This window comes from Typopeltis vanoorti, chromosome 19 (assembly GCF_054136105.1).
Source record: "Typopeltis vanoorti isolate ZY-2024b chromosome 19, IOZ_Tvanoo_1.0, whole genome shotgun sequence".
Taxonomy (NCBI): Eukaryota; Metazoa; Arthropoda; class Arachnida; order Uropygi; family Thelyphonidae; genus Typopeltis; species Typopeltis vanoorti.
The window spans coordinates 8,836,704-8,858,770 of NC_143567.1; the positions used below are offsets into that span (position 1 = coordinate 8,836,704).

Consider the following 22,067-nt stretch of genomic DNA (forward strand, 5'->3'; position numbering starts at 1 on the left):
CACATGCCTTTCTAGCTGAATCAATCAGGGCTTTCTTCAAGGCTTGCCACCGAATCTCCAAGGTTTGATTACTGTTCTCAAACTCTTTCATTTTTTCTTCAATAATCTTTGTGTATTTGAGTACACAGAGATATTGAGGGCTTTGAGACTGAGTATGTTGCTGTTGTCGATGAAGTTGTGTCTCTGGGCAAAAGCATAGGCTTGGAAGTTGCAATGCTGATGTGAAGGACCACAGGAATGAGCTCACCACGGAAGAACTGGAACCCCTTCAGAAGGAGCAGCAAAAGACGGTGGTTGAAGAAATGTTTTCAGAGATAGAGGAAGGGAGGATTCCTAGTTCTTTGATCAAAGAAATGTGCGTGAAATGGGGTGAGGTGCAAAGTTTTGTGGAAAGAGACCATCCTTTTTCTTCTATATTTTATCTATTTATTGTGTTTATTCTTTTTGTGTAAGATTTTATGCATTTTCATTGTTTTCGTATACGATTTTATGCATGAAGTAATGTTATAAAGGTGTAAATAAGCTGTCATCTGGGGTTCGGGAATGGATTATTCCATTTTACATTCATTCTTATGGGAAAATTGAAATATATGGAAAAATGGAAATAATAAAAAATAGAAATACTTATAATTAAAAGCGTTCACTTTTTTGGGTCTTCTTTGAAACACCTTATGAAAGTTTCATAAAATTTGACCCGAGAGCTTATGAGAATACAATCCTTGGCATCAGAGTTGCCTTAGCTTGCAATACTTAAAAGAACACAACAGCCCATATGTTCACCTTTTATCAGTGCATTTTTTTTAAGGTTTCACTGGCCTGACAGCTGTTTCAAACTGGTTGGTGCTCTTAACATTTAAGAGATCAAAAACTCTCATTTGATTTCTTTAGCATTAATAAAAGTGTGAACATATGAGTGCTTGGGCAACAGTCATGTTCTTTTTAGTAATAGAAGCTAAGGCACTCCAATGCTGCCGAGGATTGTATTCTCATAAACTAATTTTATAGTTAATAAGCTAATTCTCGTAAAGCTTAGGTCAGATTTTACAAAATCTTTCATAAGTTTCTACAAACATTTGGCTTTGAAATAATGTTGGATCTTTAATATCCACTTTTCCTATGTATTTTTAGTAATTATTAAATATCTATTATTTTCAACATAAGAATTTTATAATCAGTAACCCCCCCCCCATTTATTTCCTTTGGATATTCGTATATTGCCTGTATCCACTACATAGATTCTTCACTGAAAACAGCAGACTTTTAAATGGATGATATCTCCTATTTTTAATTATGTAATTCCATCATTGCAATATTCAGGTTTCAAAAGTACAATTTAGTTATCTGAATTCTAAACATGCTAGCCATTCTTGTCTGCCATTCAGTATTCAAGTGGGATATATTGCAGGAAGTCAATAGGCATTGAATCAAGCTTGGTTTCAGTTTGCATTTCTTACAGAAAACATTGAGTTTCCTCCTGGTTATGTTTCTTGATTCTAAAGAATCCCCGAAGAAAAACATAGCTTTTAGCTTTCTTTTAAATGCTGCATGTATATCATTAACATTCAAAGCAAATAAATACTAACAAAGCAGTCCAAATCCATTAAGCAAATAAAATCTTAATGTAATAAATTTAAGCATTCAGGATAATGACATAACATCCCAATATCTATTATATGCATAGTATCAATGCTCAAAAATAAGCACATAGTAAATTTAGCACTAGAAATAAATTGATATTTTTCAAGCAATTGCAATAAACATTTTTCAAAGCTGTTTTGAATTTGCTGTTTTCTAAGTAAAAAACTCACCAACAATCCTTAAATTATCTGCAGTACGCAAACGCACAACTTGTAGTTTTGAATAGTAAGCATTCTCTGTAATAGATGATAAATATGTAGACTTTCCAGAAGTAGAAGCTGACAATGCTCTGTCAACTTGTGTCCAAACTGAAAGAACAGACCCACTAAGAACGAAATATGTTTTCTCTCTTAAGCCAGTTTCACACATCTGATCAGCAGCTCTTAATTTGCACTGTCCATGCCTACAAATATAAATTCAAGCAGAGCAGAATTATGAATATTGATACATGAAAATACAAAAATCAGAGAAAAATTCTATACAACAGTCTTTAAATATTTAGTAGTTTTTGTGAAATAGAAAATTTCAAAGCAATTTTAAAAATCAAGTAAATAAAAAAAAAAGAAGAAAAGACTGCAGCATTCAATTTCCTATCATAATGAGACAGCAATATTATATAATCAAGAACAAGCCTCCATTGTTTTCATCACAGAACCAGGGCAAAAAAAAAAAAAAAAAGTCAGATACTTTGAACAAATCACAACTAAACATCAGCAGAGTTATACATTGATATAAGAAGCATCAATGGAAAAGAAATGAAACTAGCAGAGGAACTGGATAAGTACCAGAAGGACATAACCAGTGTTACTGAAACAAAGAAAACAAAAACATGAGATTTTTCTAAGAAACAAATACAATATGTTATATTCAGACAGTAATGACCAGGGGAAAAGGAGTAGCTATAGTATTCAACAATAAATATGAGGATAATCTTGAATGGCAGGCAATATCAAGTAGAATGATATGTGCAAATATCAGAATGGGGAACTGGACAATAAAACTTGTGTGCCCAACAGAAGGTTTTACTAAGGAAGAACTGGAATGAATTTTTTTTATTACAGAAGGCAGTTGATACACATACACATACACAAAAAGGAAAAGCTGGTCCTTGTTGAGGATCTAAACAGCAGAGAAGGAAATGATTATCAGACATGGAGAAATGTTTTTTGGGAAAATTTGCAAAAAAGACCAAAGCTAATAACAATAGCAAGTACTGGATTTCTGTTCACTATGTTCCAACAGCTGGATGGGAGTGCTATGGATCCCCCCCCCCCCAAACTATACAACTTCTAAATGGAACATTTTGATAACCAAGCATTTGACACAGCTACACTCAAACCAATGGTTTGGTTATACTATAATGACAATGTGTTTGCTATTTGGCCCCATGCTATAATACACACTGGATACATTTTCAGCCCATCTCAAAGCTAGCATCCTAAAATAAACTTCAAGAGAGAGAAAAAAATGTAACAAAGTATCTCTGCTTTCCAGATATGCTAATGACGTACTTCATAATAGCTCATTATTCTTTTCCATTTAGAGAAAATTCACACATATAGGAAGATATTTAATAAGTAATCACACCATTATCTATCCCAACAGTATGGTATCCTCAAAATACTTACTCAATGAGTCAGGGCTATTTGATCAAATTACATAGTTTTTGAGACTGAGCTTAATGACCTTCACAACACATTTTTATCTAATGGCTATAGCCTGTATAAAATAGATAAAATACTGCAGCACCTCTATCATACCACCTGCAACTAACACATAAGATCACAGCAGAACTATTCCCATCTAACATATAAAGTGTACATCAGAAAATATAACTAACATTCTCTACAAATATGATCTCCATCCACTGAGCTCAATGACCTTCACAACACATTTTTAGCTAATGGCTACAGCCTGTATAAAATAGATAAAATACTGCATGCAGCCCCATCATATCACCTGCAATTAACACATAAGATCACAGCAGAACTATTCCCACCCAATATATAAAGTGTACATCAGAAAATATAACTAACATTCTCTACAAATATGATCTCCATCCACTTCCAAACTGGTTTGGTTTGATCATTCAGCTCGCTTCATCCATTCTCCAAAAGATCAACCTCATCTTTTTGCACATCATGGAGTGTACAAAGTTTGTTCCTTGTGTTTGCAGTTTGACTTACTTTGGACAGACTGGCAGATCAGTTAACATGAACCTTGAACACCAAAATCACACCTGTGATTATTTGTAGGGCAAATCGAGACAAGCAGACCATGATCTGGATACTCCTTCACATAGGATTAAATGGAGGAAAATATCAGTATTACATAGAAGTTGATATAGGTCTGCAAGACTATTTTTAGATTCAGTATCTGCTATGAAGCACTCTCCCAACTGCAACAAATATGATTGCATTAATTTGTTACAGATCTAAAAAACAACCATTCTGAGACCAGATAGCCTAACTTCTCCAAATCAACATTATGGTCATCCCATCCATAGAGGGCATCATGTTAGGACATTAGTTCTATTTCGGTTACAATCTGAATTGTTCCTAATGAATTAGTTTAGTGTTTACATGCTTGTCACAGTTATAATTTGTACTTGAAGATGGTGGGTAGAAAACAGAAAAATATTAGCAAGCTCAATACATGAATTTATTTTTTCCTCTCTTGGTGTTGTTTATATTTTTTCCTCTCTTGGTGTTGTTTATACCGTGAAGCACTATTATGAAAAAATGACCATGGTAGGTTCTTTTACCTGTTTGGAAGCTTTCTTCTAAATAAGGCACAGAATCCTTGTTCTGATCGATGTGGGAAGAGCAATAGGCTAAGCCTGATCTTTTTTTCTCTATTATGAGCAATGTCTCTGAGATGTTCTTTCTTTCTTTCTTATCTCAAAACTTCAGAAGTGTGACATATGTAAGGAAGGCCCACAAACAAGGAAATCTGTAAACCCCAGGATGTTTGTAGAAGGTGTTACTGTCTTTGAGAGTGCAGGAGGATATGTATGATGAGAATAGTTCACATGCTACTCTGATATTGGGAGATTTGAGAAGATTAGTGAATTTTGATTGAAAACCTGCCAAGTAAATATAAGGATTTGGCTGCAGAGTGGAATTGAAGAATAGTATTTTGTGAAACAATTTTCTAAGATATCCATTAAGAGTGAGTTGGTAGAGTAGAAGTTGCTAGAAATAGCACACGTTTTAAGAGTATGAACGATTCTTATATTTTGTGAGGGATGGTGTAGAGATGACAATGGAGGTGAAGTCCACTATGAGTAATGTAAAACTATTCTCAGTATTTTTTAGAGATGAGGACATCTGCCATAAAGTTAGGATTTTTCAATTCTTGTAAACAACCTCACCACATACCTCCCTGGCTTAATCAAATCTGTGTTTTTTTTCAGAGCATGCCACTGACATTCCAAGGTTTGGTCCTTGTTTTCAAACTCTTTCAGATTTTTTCTCCAAAATATTTGTATATTTGAATCCATAGTTAACCTCCAAAAATTACTCAACTTTCTTTTTAAAACTCTGTGAGATATTTCTTTTTTCAATATAATATTCAGTTTTATCCTACCCAAAACTAAATGGTGATCACTTCCAGTTTTAAATCTTCTGTATACTCTTGTGTTTTGAACTAATGTGAGGATATCACTATCAATCATAACAGTCAATGAGACATTTCTTATTTCTCTTCACTGTCTCCACTCCTTGTGAATCTGTGCATATGTTGGAATATGATATTTATAGTCCATTTTCTGAAAAAAATTCATCAGGTACTTTTCATTATTATTAGCTCGTCTTTTTTCCAAATATTCCGAAACATTTCTGTATGTATGGTAATTATGTCTTACTCTACTGTTTAGATCTCCAACAAGGATCTACTTTTCCCTTTACTTATCATTTGCCTTCTCTAATGAGTCAGAAAATACCTCCCATTATTTTTTTCCTCAGTAGAACTTTCTGTGGAACCATAAGCATAAATAAGTCTCATTGTCTCATGTCTGGCATTTAAGATTATCCTTGTGTTTAACATTGAATACTATAGCTTCTCTTCCTTTTTCTGATATTACTGTCTGAATATAATATCTTGTATTTACTATTTAGAAGAATCTCACATGTTTTTGTTTTCTTTGTTTTGATGACACCCATTATGTGGATATAGTACCACTGCAAATCGCCTGCCAGTTTCACGTGTTTTCTTTCCTGTTGAAGACATCTTGAATTCTGTTGATGAGCATTTGAAGATCTGTTTGCTCTGGTTCTCTGACAAAAGCAGAAGGTGGCTTTTTTTTTTTTTTTTTTTTATCTGGATGATGATCCAGCTGACATGAAATTCCATCATGTTGCACCATCACTTTCGTTTGGTTTAAGCCCAAAAAATACAAATTTGGTTGGCTAAATTCAAAATTGTCAGCCCTTCCTCATTTGTTCAGTATTCACATAGATGCCTACTAATGATATGTACCATGAGAAGATGAGCATCATTGGACATTACACCAAAATGCCTAGCTGGTTCTCCACACTTTTTGAAAGACTAGGTGGAGATCGCCTTTCAGTTATCTTGCATTTCATCTTCCTTGGTAACTTTAATGTACACAACTTTGCTGATCAAGATGGAAGAGAAGTTGGAGCTGTTTACTGTAAGCAATGACTAGAGCAAATCATTCATCTTCCAAATACTATTCCTGACATTTCCCTAATGATCTGGATCTCTTCGTAACCAATTCTTCCAGACACACTGCTAAGATGACTTCTCCTTTGGTCTCTTGGAACACAATCTCATCCACATTTCACCCTCCCCTCAGCCATTCATAATATCGTGTCCTTTAGCACTAAATAACACAATAACACCAAGCAGGAAGATGTCTGAGACATTTATCCTACCTTTCTACAGTTAGACTATCATTTCTATTTTCCAAAACCAGAGACTTGTGATCTTGTTACAGAAATTATCCACAATAGAATAAGGGCCTTCATTCTCCCACCCTATTAAAAATTTTCAACCAGTATCCAAACCGTAGTTTTCCAAAAAAAAGGTGTATCAAGGGCAGTCAAAAAAAAATGTAAGTGGCTTCAGACAAAAACTCCAGCTTTATTCACAGTCTACACTGAAGGCTACAACGTTTGATGCCCATAACAATTGGAATCATGGCTTCTGGTCCTTTGCAAAAGCTGTTGGGTGCAAGTTCTGTCTGTGCGTGCTCTCACCTCTCTTTCACACACATACCTAGATGGTAGTATTGTTACATCCTTAAAGATAAAGCTAACTCCCTGGCATCATTCTTCTTACAACTTCAGCACATCACAGCAAATTACTTCCTCCTTCAGCTGGAACACTGTATCACATGCTTCCCGTGGCTTTCTGGAAAGATATCAGAATAATCTTACAACATGAATACCAAAAAGGCTTCTAGTTCTGATTATACCCCACTAAGGATATGAAAGAGACATGCTACTGAACTAACACTTGTTCATTATCATCTCTATACTATATAATACTCATCTGGCATCTACTCTACAGCATGGAGGCAAGCTCATATACACTGATGTCCAAAACTCAAGGACAAACACTATTTCTGAAGATAACAACTTTAAATTCAGATGAGTCAGCTTGTGGAAATTTGTATAACTGATGATTTCAAGTAGAAAGCAGATACATATTCAAATTTTTGAATCACATGCAAAGGTGCCATGTGGTAGCACTTATGATAAAATGAAAAAGGGCATGCTAGCAAACTGTTTGAAGGAAGCCATGAAGTAATAAAGTTGCAAACTTAGATGTTTTGTAAAGTCATAAAGACATCACCAAGATGATTTCATGTGGGGAAGAATTACTGGAAAGCTTGAAGAAGGCCACAGAATTACTGGTATTGCTAGAGAGCTTGGAATCACACAGCATTGTATCCGGGTTCTGGGCAGCGTTTCAAACCAATGAAATGTGTTCCAGACATTTGCTAAGAGGTCACTTTCACTCTACCATGGAGCATGAAGACAGATTTTTGGCTATAACAACAAAACGGAATCGATGCACCATGGTAGATCAGCTTGCAAGCCTGCTCCATTCAAGCACAGGTACATGGATTCAACAAACTGTAGCAAGACATTTGCTTGTTGCAGATGTCTTGCCACAGTTCACTGAATCCCATATATACCCAAAGCCCTATAAAGCCAATGTACCTTTATCCACAGCCCATCATAGGGCAGGTTTTCAGTGGTGATGTATCCATAAAAATTGGAAAGACACCAATGGGCTAATGTACTCTTTACACATGAGAGTCATTTTAGTCATAAAAGTGGTACTGCTTACCATCAAGAGAATACTCTTGAAAGGGATAGATATGATGGTGCTGGGGTAATGGTGTGGGGAGGCATCATGCTTAATGGACGCACTGAGCTAAAAGTGCAGGAAAAAGGGACTATGGCTGATGAACGATACTGCAATGAAATTCCTCAACGCCAAGTTCAATTATTCCACGGTGCTATAGGTGAAGAATTCATATGGATGACAATGCGGCACCACATTATGTAAGAAATGTGGAGATACATCTGATGACAGAGGATATTAATTGAATCGAGTGGCCATAATGCTAGCCAGATTTCAATCCTACAGAACATGTTTGGGGACGTAATAGGGAGACACACTGTTGCTTGAAATTTCCCCTCAAGAAAACAAACAAGGCTTTATCCTTGCTCTGAAGGAGGATTGACCAGTTTGCTTCAAGAACTCCTGAATCACTTAGTGCTATGCAGGGTAAGCTGCATCTCAATTCACTGTGTATTTTAACAGCTACACAGTGTACCTGTTAAGTAATGAGATTGATTTTTTACAGGATAGCCCTTTACATAAAAGTAACAAATGTGTTTATAGTTTTGACTGCTAGAATGTATTGTAATTGCAGGTGCAACATTCTAGTCTGGTGATGCAGCAGTTTTTGTGTGGCAATTGTTGAAGTAAAAGTGTGTGAGTGAAGCGTGTCAGCAGTTGCATCATGGAGCAAAGAGCTGTGATAAAATTTTACTGGAAATTAGGGAAAACTGCTACAGAAGTGTACCAAGACCTAAAAAAAGTTGATGCTGATGAATGTATGAGCCATGCACAAGTGTTCTGCTGGTTTTCAATGTTTAAAGAGGAGAGGGGCCAGTTGCCCTTTGGCCATCCACAGGCCTGTGAATGGTCAATTTCTGCAAGGACAAATGAAAATGTGGTGAAAGCTAGGGAAATTGTTGCAAATGACAGGTGAATAACCACTAGGATACTCACTATACAGCTGGTGTTGGTAATGAAATGGCCAGATTAATCTTAGAAAGAGATCTGTACACGTTGACACATGAACAGAGAGAATTTGTTCCTGAGGGCACCACAGTGAATGATCAGTATTATTTAGGAGTAATGCAATGTGTCAGGAAAGAACTGTTCCACAACAACATGCCTGCATACTGTGCACTGTCTATGAAGCAGTTTCTGCCATTGAAGTTGATCTATGTGATCGAACATACAGCAGAACACTGAAGGAGTGTATGAGTGTATGATGAATGTATGAGCCATGCACAAGTGTTCTGCTGGTTTTCAATGTTTAAAGAGGAGAGGGGCCAGTTGCCCTTTGGCCATCCACAGGCCTGTGAATGGCCAATTTCTGCAAGGACAAATGAAAATGTGGTGAAAGCTAGGGAAATTGTTGCAAATGACAGGTGAATAACCACTAGGATACTCACTATACAGCTGGTGTTGGTAATGAAATGGCCAGATTAATCTTAGAAAGAGATCTGCACACGTTGACACATGAACAGAGAGAATTTGTTCCTGAGGGCACCACAGTGAATGATCAGTATTATTTAGGAGTAATGCAATGTGTCAGGAAAGAACTGTTCCACAACAACATGCCTGCATACTGTGCACTGTCTATGAAGCAGTTTCTGCCATTGAAGTTGATCTATGTGATCGAACATACACCCCCATATTTTGCTCTTGCAGACCTTTTCCACTGCCCAAAGATGAAGTGTAATTGAAAGGGGAGTGCTTCAGTGACATTGAAGACATCCAACGCAGTGTAACCCAGACACTGAAGGAGGTTCCCATTCAAACACCTGTACAACAGATGTAAACGTTGTGTGGAGTTGGAGGGAGATTATTTTGAATTTGTGTAATTGATAATTCCAAATATAGTTCTTTGTTTTGATATAGTAATTGTCGTCTCATTACTTAATGGTCACACTGTGTATTCCATACTGAAATATCTCTCCACACAGTTTTCTGCATGCACTGTACATTAATTCCTTACTACATTCTTAGGAAATTTGTAACTTTTGTCAAAAATATTGTACAAAATTTATAAATTTATGTCTACATTTGGCTGTAGTCATGAAAATTTTTTCATATACAGGTGAAAATGTAGTTCATCCTTAGCGATTAGTGTCTGCCATCAAACTATTGACTTACTACTTCCACATCAGGGCTGTCTAAAGTAATGAAAATCATCAACAGTCAACTTCTTTTTTGATACCTGGAGAACTATCAAATAATCACTGACCACCTATATGGATATTTGACAAGATCCGCAGCACATCTCTTTTCCAACATCACCTGCCATAGAAAGTTTTAGAGAAAGAGAAACCAAGACATATGACAAGGTGTTCTAAGATATTCTCAGAAAACTGTCACCTTACTGTCTGCTTTCCACCCTTTATAACTGGATTTCCAGTTTCTCTTGAGTCATTACACTGCATGTAATGGTGGTGGATGCTCTTTCAATGTTCTGATTAATGCAGGTGTTCCTTAGCGATTTGATTTTTTTTTTGCCCACTCTCTTCTTCATACATGTAAATGATCTTCTGACTGACTCAAATTCCCATCCACAGTTTTGTTGATGACAGTTGCCCTCCCACAAACCATCTTATTCATTTATATATATATATATATATATATATATGTACGTATGTATCTGACCACACAGGAACAGTCACAAAAACTATAGCAGATCAGTGCTGTGTTTGGGTAAGAGGATAAGAAGAAAGGAGGAATCTCTTCCAAAGAACAGAAGTAGGTGGAATGAAAGAGGAAGCAGAGAAGTTGGTTTGGTGAGTTTCAAGTTGGACTATAAAAAGGTTGGTTAACGGTAGCTTTTGTTCTTGTGATTTTAGAGGAAGTGAAGGAAAAATACTGGCCAATTCAGCAGAGCCCTGTCCATGAAAGTATCTGTAGAACAGGTATAAGGCAGAAACAATGTCTATGGAAGAGAGAGAGAGAGATCATTAATTAACCATATTGCCCTCTTCTGGATAGAATCGAGCAATCTTAAAGAAGATTTTGATGCACTATCCTAAATATGGGTACAATATTCCATGGTTGTGTACATTTGGGATTTGTATGGAGTTAGCAGCTGTGAAGTATCTTGTCAGAAAAAAGTATACCAAGTTTTTTATCAGCTGCAGAAACTATGGTTGAAATGTGTTTGTGCCAGGAAAGGTTGGAGATGTAGGTCAGTGAAAGGGAAATCTGATCGTGTTTGGATATCTGGTATTATTGAAATTTAGGAGGCAGGATGTGAGCTCTTTCTTATGAGAGATCAGAAAGGACTGAGTTTTAGTGGCACTGAAGTCTACAAATCTGTCCTTGTTCCATTGAAATATAGATAGGGGATCGAAGTTCAGGACATTGAACTTTTAATTTCCTGAATTGGATTCTAACAACTGAGCACTATAAAGGCTTGTCAAATGAAAAGGAGGAATGCAGTGTACTGTCATTGATAAAGCTATGGATAGGATTTGAAGTTTGTGAGAGCAGGTAATTTATATTTAAGAGGAAGAGAGTGATTGAAAGCACAGAACAATGAGGTACTCCTGCATTGGTGGGAAAATCTGAGGAGAGGAAACCAACCACCATGACATGTAGCGAGTGACCACTGAGAAGGCTGGTGATCCAGTTGTAGCGTGTGGAAGGCAGACTATAGGATGGCAGTTTGCTAATTAAGCCCCTATGCCAAACTTGATCAAATCTTTTGAAATGTTGAGAGGAACTATATGAGTTTCTCATATAGTTCCTCTCAACATTTCATGGACTCAAGCCATGAAATAATTTTCATCAAAATTATTTCATGGCTTGAGTCCAGAGGTGGGTAATAAAAGCTAGAAGATTGACTGTGGATTGTGAGTGGTGGAATCCATATTGCTAGTCACTGGTTAGTTGGTAGGTTTCTAGGCAGTGCAAGAGTTGGTAAACCTGTTGATAACCCTCTCCATAATTTTAGAGAGAATAGAGGTGAGAGCAACTGGATGGTAGTTCATTGGCTGACATTTTTCATCTTTCTTTGGCTGGATGTGAGCCTCTTTTTGTGTTGTATGTTAGAAGTCAGTTGAACAGGATAGATTGAAAAGAGAATAGAGGATAGATGTTAGTTCAGGAGAGCACAAGTTTTTTTAACACAATAGGTGAGATACCATTAGGACCAGATGCCTTGTTTGCGTTCAGATAATTAAAGATTCTTCAGGTTTCTTTCTGGCAGAATACTATCAGTGACATGGAGAGAGCAGTTCTTGGTAGAGTGGAGAGAACTTTACCCAGGTCATTAAAAGAAAAGAGTTATGCCAGTAAGTTGGCTTTGTATTCAGGTGAGGTGACTACAGTACCATCTGGATATAAGATTGGTAGAAACAAAGATGGATAAAAGCTGCACCCAATGGACTTGGAAATGGACTAGAAGGCGAGTATGCAGCGTTTGCCCACTTCAAAGTCTGATTTGAAATTCATGATAATTCCTTTACAGCTGTTGCAAGCTGCAGCATAAGTGTAGTGAGCAGCTGGAGTTTTGGCCTTGAGCCATTCGTGGTATGCAGAGTTTTGAGAACCAAGACTTAGATTGTAAATGAGGATTTGGTGGAACGAGGGACAAGGTCTTCATTGCAGTCAGGATGATTTCTGTTATTCAGTCTGAGCAGGTGTTTGGATCAGGAGAACTGAAGTAGTATTTGGGCCATGGGAAGATGGAATAGAAGTCACAGGGGTCATCTCGTTTGGCATCCTTGTTTTGCCAAAGGATAACAAGACTGAGAATGGAATGGGTGAAGTTTGTTCTGTGACAAAAGAAATTTGTATGAGGTTGTGATCTGAGTTATCAAGAGATCTGACATTCACAGTATATCTGGAAGCAGAGATTATTAAAAAGAGATCAAATGCATTTGCAAATCGGAAGGGGTTGTCAGGAATTCTGGTAGGAGATTAATGATCTGTGTTTAATGATAGTATTTGGGCCATGGGAAGATGGAATAGAAGTCACAGGGGTCATCTCGTTTGGCATCCTTGTTTTGCCAAAGGATAACAAGACTGAGAATGGAATGGGTGAAGTTTGTTCTGTGACAAAAGAAATTTGTATGAGGTTGTGATCTGAGTTATCAAGAGATCTGACATTCACAGTATATCTGGAAGCAGAGATTATTAAAAAGAGATCAAATGCATTTGCAAATCGGAAGGGGTTGTCAGGAATTCTGGTAGGAGATTAATGATCAGTGTTAGGTCATTGCTAATGGCAAACACCTCGGCATCCCTTCCTGCTTGATCAGCGAAACTGGACAAGGGAAGCAGTTGTAGATGTCAATGTTTCCTCTAATTTTTGCCAGTCCATGTGTATTAGAAAAACATTGCATGTACAAGTTTCCAATCTTGGACTCAATGTGTGCGCTAATGTAATATTTCTCATACTGCTGCCCCTGTTTTTCTGTCTAACTATAACATGACCTGCAAAATTGCAAGCACTACATTAATTTGCTTAAATCTGCATAGCTACAAAAGCCAATCACCATATGCACAAGTTCAAGTAACTGCACTTACTGAAGTTGATGTCAGTTCACCCAACAGTGCTGGCTAAAAGTAACTAAAAGTATTCCAACAATTAGAGGTGGAATGGGGTTAGAGTAATATTGAAGTGAAGACTGTAGCAATTGCTAAATAAAGTATGTTACAAGTCTGATTTATTCTATAATTTTTTTTCCTAGCATGTTTATACTATTCTATATAATAGTACAGTATATTTGAATTGACTGTAAATTAGAAATTCTGAAAGAAAAAAAATTGCTTGCATGCACACAGCTTAAAGGACATTGGTGGATGATAAAGTTCCCAAGAAAGATGACTTTACTACTAGGGTATTTCAACTGTAGAAAGCCGAGCTTTAGAGAGAGAAATAGTTGAAGAGGAATGAGTGGCTAACAGAGTATGAAGAGCAATAGAGACAGCAAATGAAAAGGGCATGTTGGTTTATTAGAGAAATTTTGAACCAAAGAAGCAGATCCAATGAGGAGTGTATCAGTTCTCACTTATGAAGTGGGGCCCTTGTATCAGAAAAATTAAGTAGCGTGTAGTTTGATCAGTTGAGGTAGGCAGTGGTTGTTGAGATTGCTAGTTGAGGTTCTGATAGGAACAGTAATTTTGGTTTAGATGACTGCAGATGGTGGTGCACATCGTTTATATTGCTGTTTAGACTACAAATGCTGGCGAAGTGGATATGGAAAAAAAAAAAATTTTTTTTTTTTTTGGTAAGAAATAAAGTTTCACTTTTATTGTTATTATTTGTGTGTGTGTGTGGGGGGGGGGTTATTTTTAGGATTTTTTGTGGGATAATTTTTGTGATCCACAAGGCCCTTAGGAAGACAGTCTCACAATTTGGGTATTTAGTTTATTTATTTTTTCTTCTTCTTCCAAGATATAGATTAAAAGCCTGTTTCAGTATCCCAACAATCTTTGATTTGTGATCCATTACATGTGGAGAAGAAGAGATAAAAGGAAAGGAGAGGGTATACAATGAGAGATGACAGTCTCACAAACATACTGCTCACAAGAGGGGAAACCCAGTCTTTTCACCCTATGTGGCCTTTTTATAGTTCTCCTTGCAACCACTATCCAGTCATAAACTGGTCAAGTAAATGGCAGCAGGATTTGAAGCTTGCCAATCAGGAAACTTTACTGTTTTACTGCTGTACCTTCAAATGAAGGAGGGTCATACAACAAACCTTGAAGTGCTCAAACATCTGAAGTTTCAAGATCAATTACAGCAAGTGTCCTGATAACTGATCTAAACCATCCTTCAATAAGGGGGGGAAAAAATCTCATTCAAACTGATTCTATATAAAAAAAGCTATATGTTTTTTAAAACATCTATCATTAAACTGAGTTTTTTTTTTTTTTTTTTTTTTTTTTTTTTTTTTTTTTTTTTTTTTTTTTCAATTTCACAAATCTTAATAGTTGGTGCCCATTTTCCATTTTACATATGTAAAAACCATTATCAACAGAACTAGTTTATAGGATAACCCTACATTTTTAAGGGTTTTCAAATTTTTTACAAGTGCAAAAAATTATAGCATATATAGTATCAAGCAACTCACATGACATCTTGCCATACATTTTTAAATTTGTATTGCACATTAGTTACTTCTGTTTACAGGTAGTAAATGGATTCATCGAGTTAACCTCTCAGTTACATCATTTCTTGCATGAACAAGGAAGTGTGATGTCAGAAAACTGTTAAATGGCTGCATATGCACTATATTGAAACTATAAATAGTATCAGGAACTTGGCGGGAAAATTTTTTTTTCACACAAATTAAAACTGGAGTTTCAGAAAAGATAATGCATGACTGCAATTAAGACTGGAGGCGTAATAAGACATGCTGGAATTATTGTTTTGAGAAAGTAGAGCTGAAGTATTTGTCATATAACATTTGTAATATGCCTAATATTGTAAATGTTATTCTATTATTCTAATATTGCAAATATTATACTAAGACACTATGAATATTGCAAATATTCATAGTTAAAACTGGTTTGAACACTGTCATGCCCATTGAAGAACCAAGGCTTAGATAATAGATTAGAGATTTCAAGCTGAATGACTAGAAATAGAGGCTTCCATGCCTAGAATTATTTATTATTTAATTAGAGCAGGTGTTTGGAGGCATCTTTCTGCATGAGGAAAGAAGTACACATCATCAAGGTCACTTCATCTGGCATTATTGTATTGCCAAAAGCCACTTCAATGAAATTATCATCTAGGCTACCAAGGGAAGATCTGACAACTAATATATTTGGAAGGAGAGTTGGTTAAGAAGAAATCACCTGGTATTCTACTAGATAGAAGTCATCATCATCATCAAATTCCTGACATGTATCCTCAATGGGTGTACAGTATATGATAGTACTACATAAAAAATTTACATCATCACTAACTTCCTATCTATAATTTTCCTTCAAATCAAGACTCCAACATTATCAGATCTATATTTCTATCGTATAAGGCCATTTGTACAGTATCAATCCACCTATATCTTGGTCTTCCTCTCGGTCGTTTTCCTGCCAACCTGGCAGCCTCGTCCATTCTGTTCAAGTGACCATACCACCAGAGATTAGCTCTGCTAACGTATTCCTGAATGCTGACAATGTCAAGTTCTTTCCTAACATCCTCGTGTTTAATATGATATTGCCATTGATGCCATCTGTTTATGCTCCTAATCTTTCTCAGGAGTCTCATATCTGCAGTCTCTAGTCTTTGGTCAAGTGTTTTACTTCTCACCCAGCTCTCAGATCTAAGTTAAAACTGGTTTGAACACTGTCTTGTATACAGCTAATTTAGTGTATACAGCTAATATAATGCCCCATTGACACCATATAGCTGTAGTGTATTGAATAGCTTCTCTCTTAGCACCTTGTCATATGCCTTTTCCAAATCAACAAAACTTAAATACAGATCTTTGTTATATTCCCATGCTTTCTCAATTAATTGTCGTAAAGTGGAAGATCTGAATCTGACAGCCTCTATTCGACCTGAATTCAGCTTGTTCTTCACCAAGCTTTTCTTTCACACAATACTTCTCAACCGTTTCTCAAGTATACTGGCATAAATCTTGCTTGGTACACTGAGTATGGAAATACCTCTGTAATTCTCACATTCAGTTTTATTTCCCTTTTTATTATGGGTACTATTAGAGCACTACTCCAATCATCAGGAATTCATCCCTCTGTCCAGGCCTTCTGAACTATGCAGTGCAGCCACTCTCAGACTTTTATACTACCATACTTCAGCATTTCTAGTTGAATATCATCTACTCCTGCTGCCTTTCCACATTTCATGCCTTTGATGGCTTTTTCTACTTCAAGTATGGATATGTATTCCTGACTATATGCCTGTTGAGTGTTTTTTACCTCTGTGCTATCACTGCTTGTTTCATTTAGCAATTTTTTGAAGTAATTACTCCATACTTCAAGGATATCTTTTCCTCCTTTTTTCATGTCACCTTTATCATCTCTAACTCCTTTTACAGCACTCTTTCCTTCATTTCTAAGCTTCTTCAACAACCTCCAGAATATCTTACCACCTTCTTGATATTTATTTTCTATGTTCTTGTCAAAGATCTCCCATGACTTTTGTGGTTTAGCTAGTTTTATGCAGTGTTTAGATTTCTTACATTTGTCTCTGTATTCTCTAAGTGCACAAGCCGACTTATTTGCCAGGAACTTTTCATATGCTTTCTTCTTTTCCTTCACTGCCTCTTTAACTTCCTGTGTCCACCATGGAGTTCTGATTTTTCTATTCTTTCAGACAACCTCACCACATGCCTCTCTGGCTGAATCAATCAGGGTTTTCTTCAATGTTTGCCACTGAAACCCCAAGGTTTGGTTCCTGTTTTCAAACTCTTTCATTTTTTTTTCAATAATCTTTGTGTATTTTATTCTACAGTTCACATCTGAGAGCTGCTCAACTTTTATTTGCTTTAAAACTTTCTTACATGTCATTCTTTTCAATATGAAAATCAATTTTATTCTGCTCAGGGCTAAATAGTGATCGCTTCCAATTTCAAATCCTCTGTACACTCTGGTGTCCTGCACCAGGGAGAAAACAACACTATCAACAATAACATAGTCAATGAGACTTTTCTTATTCCTTGCCTCTTCTCTCCATGTGAATTTGTGCACATTTTTATGTTGGAACATGGTGTTAGTAATAACCATGTCCATGTTCTGAGTAGAAATCCAACAGGTATTTGCCATTATTATTAGCTTTGCTCTTTTCTCCAAATTTTCCCAAAATATTTTTGTATGTCTGACAATCATTACCTACTCTGCTATTTAGATCCCCAACAAGGACCAACTTTTCCTTTTTCATTGTGTCAGTTGCATTTTCTAAAACATCAAAAAATTTCTCCACTTTTTCGAAGTAATTACTGTGGGACCATAGGCACAAATAAGTCTCGCTGTTCAATTTCCCATTCTGATATTTGTCCACATCACTCTACTTGAGACTGTCTGCCATTCAAGAAGATTAGCCTCATGTTTTGTGTTGAATACTATGGCTACCCCTTCTTTTCCTTGATTGTCATTGCCTGAATATAACATTTTGTATTTATTGCTCAGAAAGAGCTCACCAGTTTTTGTCTTTTTTGTTTCAGTCACCCCTATTATGTCAATCTGGTACTTATCTAATTCCTCAGCTAGCTCCATTTCTTTGCCATTCAGGCTTCTTATGTTGATAGTACCGATCTTTAACTCTGGTGATGTTAAGTTGGGGTGTGCTTTCAGATTTCTTCCAGTAGCTGACTTTTCGCTGTTTGCCCTGGTGAAAACAACAGGGACTTTGCGTAACCGGGCGACGCACCAGCCGGCATGAAATTTTGCCATGTTGTACCATCATTTTGTATATCGGATTAAGCCAATAAGAATACAATTTGGTCGGCTAAATCCCAAATTGCCAGCCCATCCTTGTTCGTTCAGTGTCCAGGTAGATATCCAACGAGAAGGTGAGGATTGGACATTAGGTCAGAAGCCCTGGTTGATTCTCTGCATTCCTTTGAAGGCTATGTGGATGACTCCTCTCAGTTATACAGCCTTTGACCCATGCATGTATTAATATAACAAAAATTTGGGATATAGTCATTTTAAGACTAATTTCAACCTAACAGCAGTAAATTTCCTTTGATCTTATAATATCAGCAGGGTGCAAAATACAATGTTTTGTTTTCTCATCTACATTATAATTTTGAAATGCTTTCATTACTGCTTATAGAAGTCATGTTAGATTTAAATCACTGCTAACAGACCATGCAATTTATTTGTGCTTATGGTCTCAAAGAAGGATATCTACTAAGTGGAGGAATTTTTTGGGTCATTAGAGAGAGCAGCTGACAAAGAAAAAGGAAAAGTTGGTCCTTGTTGGAGACATAAACAGCAGAATTAGGAAATCAAAATTTGACATAAAGAAATGTTTTGGGAAACTTGTAAAAAGAGTAAGCTCATAGGAATAATAAGGTTTTTTTTTTTTTTTTTTAATGTAACCATCCTACTCAAGAAAGATTTTTGAAAACCTATAGTACATTAATAATGTGGGTGGGCTAAGGATATCTCCCTATTCTTCATTAATTTTATATTTTTCTGTATTTTTATTATTATTATTTTTTATTTAGTTCAGAAATCCTGCTATAGAAACCAAACACAGAACTTTTTCAAGATACTTCAGGCTACTAATAAGTGGGACAATAGGCTCACTCCAAATGATGAAATTCAATGCATGAGCACATTGATGGAATCCGATTGTGGGAAGATGCAAACTGTCAACACAATATCTATCATACCTCTCCTTGGAACCATTAACACAAACAAAGTATTCAAAACTGATTCATGGTATGCAGTTTTGAGAAACAAGGCTTAGATGGTGGATGTGGATTTGGTAGAATGAGGGACAAAGATCTTCATTCCAGTGAGGATGATTTCAGTTATTCAGTCTGAGAAGGTGTTTGGTTCAGGAGAACTGAACTAGTATCTGGACCATGGGAAGGAGGAATAGACGTCAAGGGGGGGGGGGGGTCTTTTCATTTGGCATTCTTGTTTTACCAAAGGATATCAAGGCAGAATGGGTTTGGTGAAGGTTGTTGTCCTCTAAATTTCAGCTCTCTATCTATTACCCCAAAATTCCCGGCCATCAGCATTGTGCAAATCTTGTTGCCCATCACTAAGTCCATAAAGTCCACAAACTGTACATCATTCTTTCTGCACAACTTTCATATTGATTCATTAGCCATCATCGCCTTCCTTCTCAGTTCACTTCTATCATAGCATGGTAGCAGACCCACAAACTTTACCTTCTTGTTCTTCTCTTTCACTTTTTCCACTAACTCTTTCACATCTCCCCTCATACAATACTTCTCACCTGTCAAGTCATTGGTTCCAGCCAAAAAAAAAAAAAAAAAAACAATTCTTTCGCTTCTCTTTCTGCATTTTAAGAGCATTACTAATATTATTAATATCTGCACCAGGGAAACAAGATTTTGCAGTATTTTTGTGAAATATTTTGTCTCCCATCACATAATCACCATAAAAATTATATACTTAACGTTCTTTCTCTCATTGATTCTTACAATTTTTTTTGGCTTTCTAGGAATAGGAATTTTGTCACCCCATGCAATAACATATTTTTTCCACCCTTTCCCCCTAAAAAACTCTTTTAATGACATCTTAAAATGATGTTAAGCTAGACTTCAACGTTTCTGATTGTAAATTCTAAATAGTATCATTAGCTAATGAAAATTCATAAGTTAATGAACAATGATCATAAACTATTTCTTTACAGAAAGAGAGAGAGAATTAACTTTTTAATGGTGGAATTTTGTTCTGAAAATCTGCTTCTGTGTAGATAATTAAAATCAAGTGAAGTTAAATTTTAATTAAATCATAACAAAGTGGCAATTTTTAAAAGTTAGTTTATTTGAAAAATCAATAATTTTATTGCTCCAAAATTCATTAATATCACAAATACCATCAATGCAACCTAAATATATTGTTTTTTAAAAACCTTGAAAAATCCACAAACACATAAAAAAAGTATAGCAATCTGTGGTATGATTATAGTTTATAAAAAATCGGATTCGACTTGCTAAAAAATACTGCATATTAGGAGTGCATTGTGTGATCTTTTTAAACGTTTTTCGCAGAGTTTTCATTATTTTCTAGGGAAAATTAGATGCTGTTTGCACAGTTCTCACAAGAAATTATTTGAATTGCATGCAATGGTATTTTATTTGTTTTGCATACAACATTATTTTCACAAAAAATGCAAAAAATCATTGATCATTAGATTCCCTTATAATAATAAGAAAAATATATTTTAATTTTTATGAAAATTTTAATTTTTGTCACAAAGGGTAATTTATTTTTTCACATGACAAGTATACTCGTCGAACACCGTTAAAGGGTTAAAATAAAGAAAGAAAATAACATATTATTATTAACTTACATGCAAGTAATGCTCATCACGTCATGTAGAATGAAGAACTGCCAAATCATAAAACTATGGTAAATATAATATTTTTAGATTTTAGAACACGTGTCTCATGTCTTAACAAAAGTTAATTTACATTTTCACTGTTTAAAACGAAACTTTTCTTGCTTTCATATTCGCAAAATCACAAATAAAGCCAGTATAGTTTAACTTCTGACTGATTTCATGTTCAATTGAAATCATGGCAAGACCTTCCAATTGAGTTTTGGTCATTGTAGAACGTAAATAAGTTTTAATAAGCATTAGTTTTGAAAGACTACACTCGTCTCTTGGGAAAAGATGGCATGTTTTACACTGGGACTCACCCAATGTAAAACATGAAAAGATACAGTCATCACATCAATGTTACACTGCACTGCGGACTGGTTGGATTCTCATTTACAAATAAGAAAAAACGGAAATTGCACATGGAAGACAGACTAACGACCATTGTCACGTCGTACACAATTTCCAGTTAATTCCATCATTCTGAAATTTTATATATAATCCAATCTTGTAATTCTATATTCATTAAGAATATGTTACTGTACTTTCATTAAGCAATTGCATGCATTTTAACCTCAGGTCAGGTCAACTCATGGCCAACAATGGAATCGGAAATAAATACAAGACAGGAGGTGTTCTGCTATTGTCACGTCGCCTGATATTAACATTGACAGCCCGATATTAAACACAACATAATACATTATTTTAAATGATTATGACTTTAAAGAAATATACAGTACAATGAAGTTTTATCACATAAAAATTTAAGGCATCATTGTGTAGGGGATGTCATTAGGTCAACCAGACCTAATGACATCCTTAAGTCTGGTTGCAACAGAGAAGGAATAAATGACTTTTTTACGATTTATTTTTTGTATGGTTTAGGACAATTTTGCCGCCCCGTGCAAATAGACGTGTTGCACCGTCGGTAGAGCCAGCCCTGGCTGTTACTGCAGCCCTTCAATCTTGTAGTTATAACAAGTGAAGAACTACATGCAAGCAAGCTATTTCTTTATTCAGGATATGTTCTCGTGAACTTCTGCCACTGCAAGTTTTGCATGCATTATATTAGTTAGTTTCAATCACTTCATTTGTCTCTTTCACCATCATTTAAACCCAG

General features: G+C 35.8%; 1 protein-coding gene across 1 annotated transcript in view; it reads right to left on the reverse strand.

Moving 5' to 3' along the window:
- The window catches only part of LOC150095842 (protein strawberry notch homolog 1-like), a 447,536-nt gene that overhangs the window by 29,339 nt on the left and 396,130 nt on the right, over positions 1-22,067 (reverse strand). Inside the window, exon 28 of the mRNA XM_090408811.1 lies at positions 1,809-2,041. Within this exon, the coding sequence (XP_090264937.1) occupies positions 1,809-2,041 (233 nt within the window). The remainder of the gene's footprint in view (positions 1-1,808; positions 2,042-22,067) is intronic.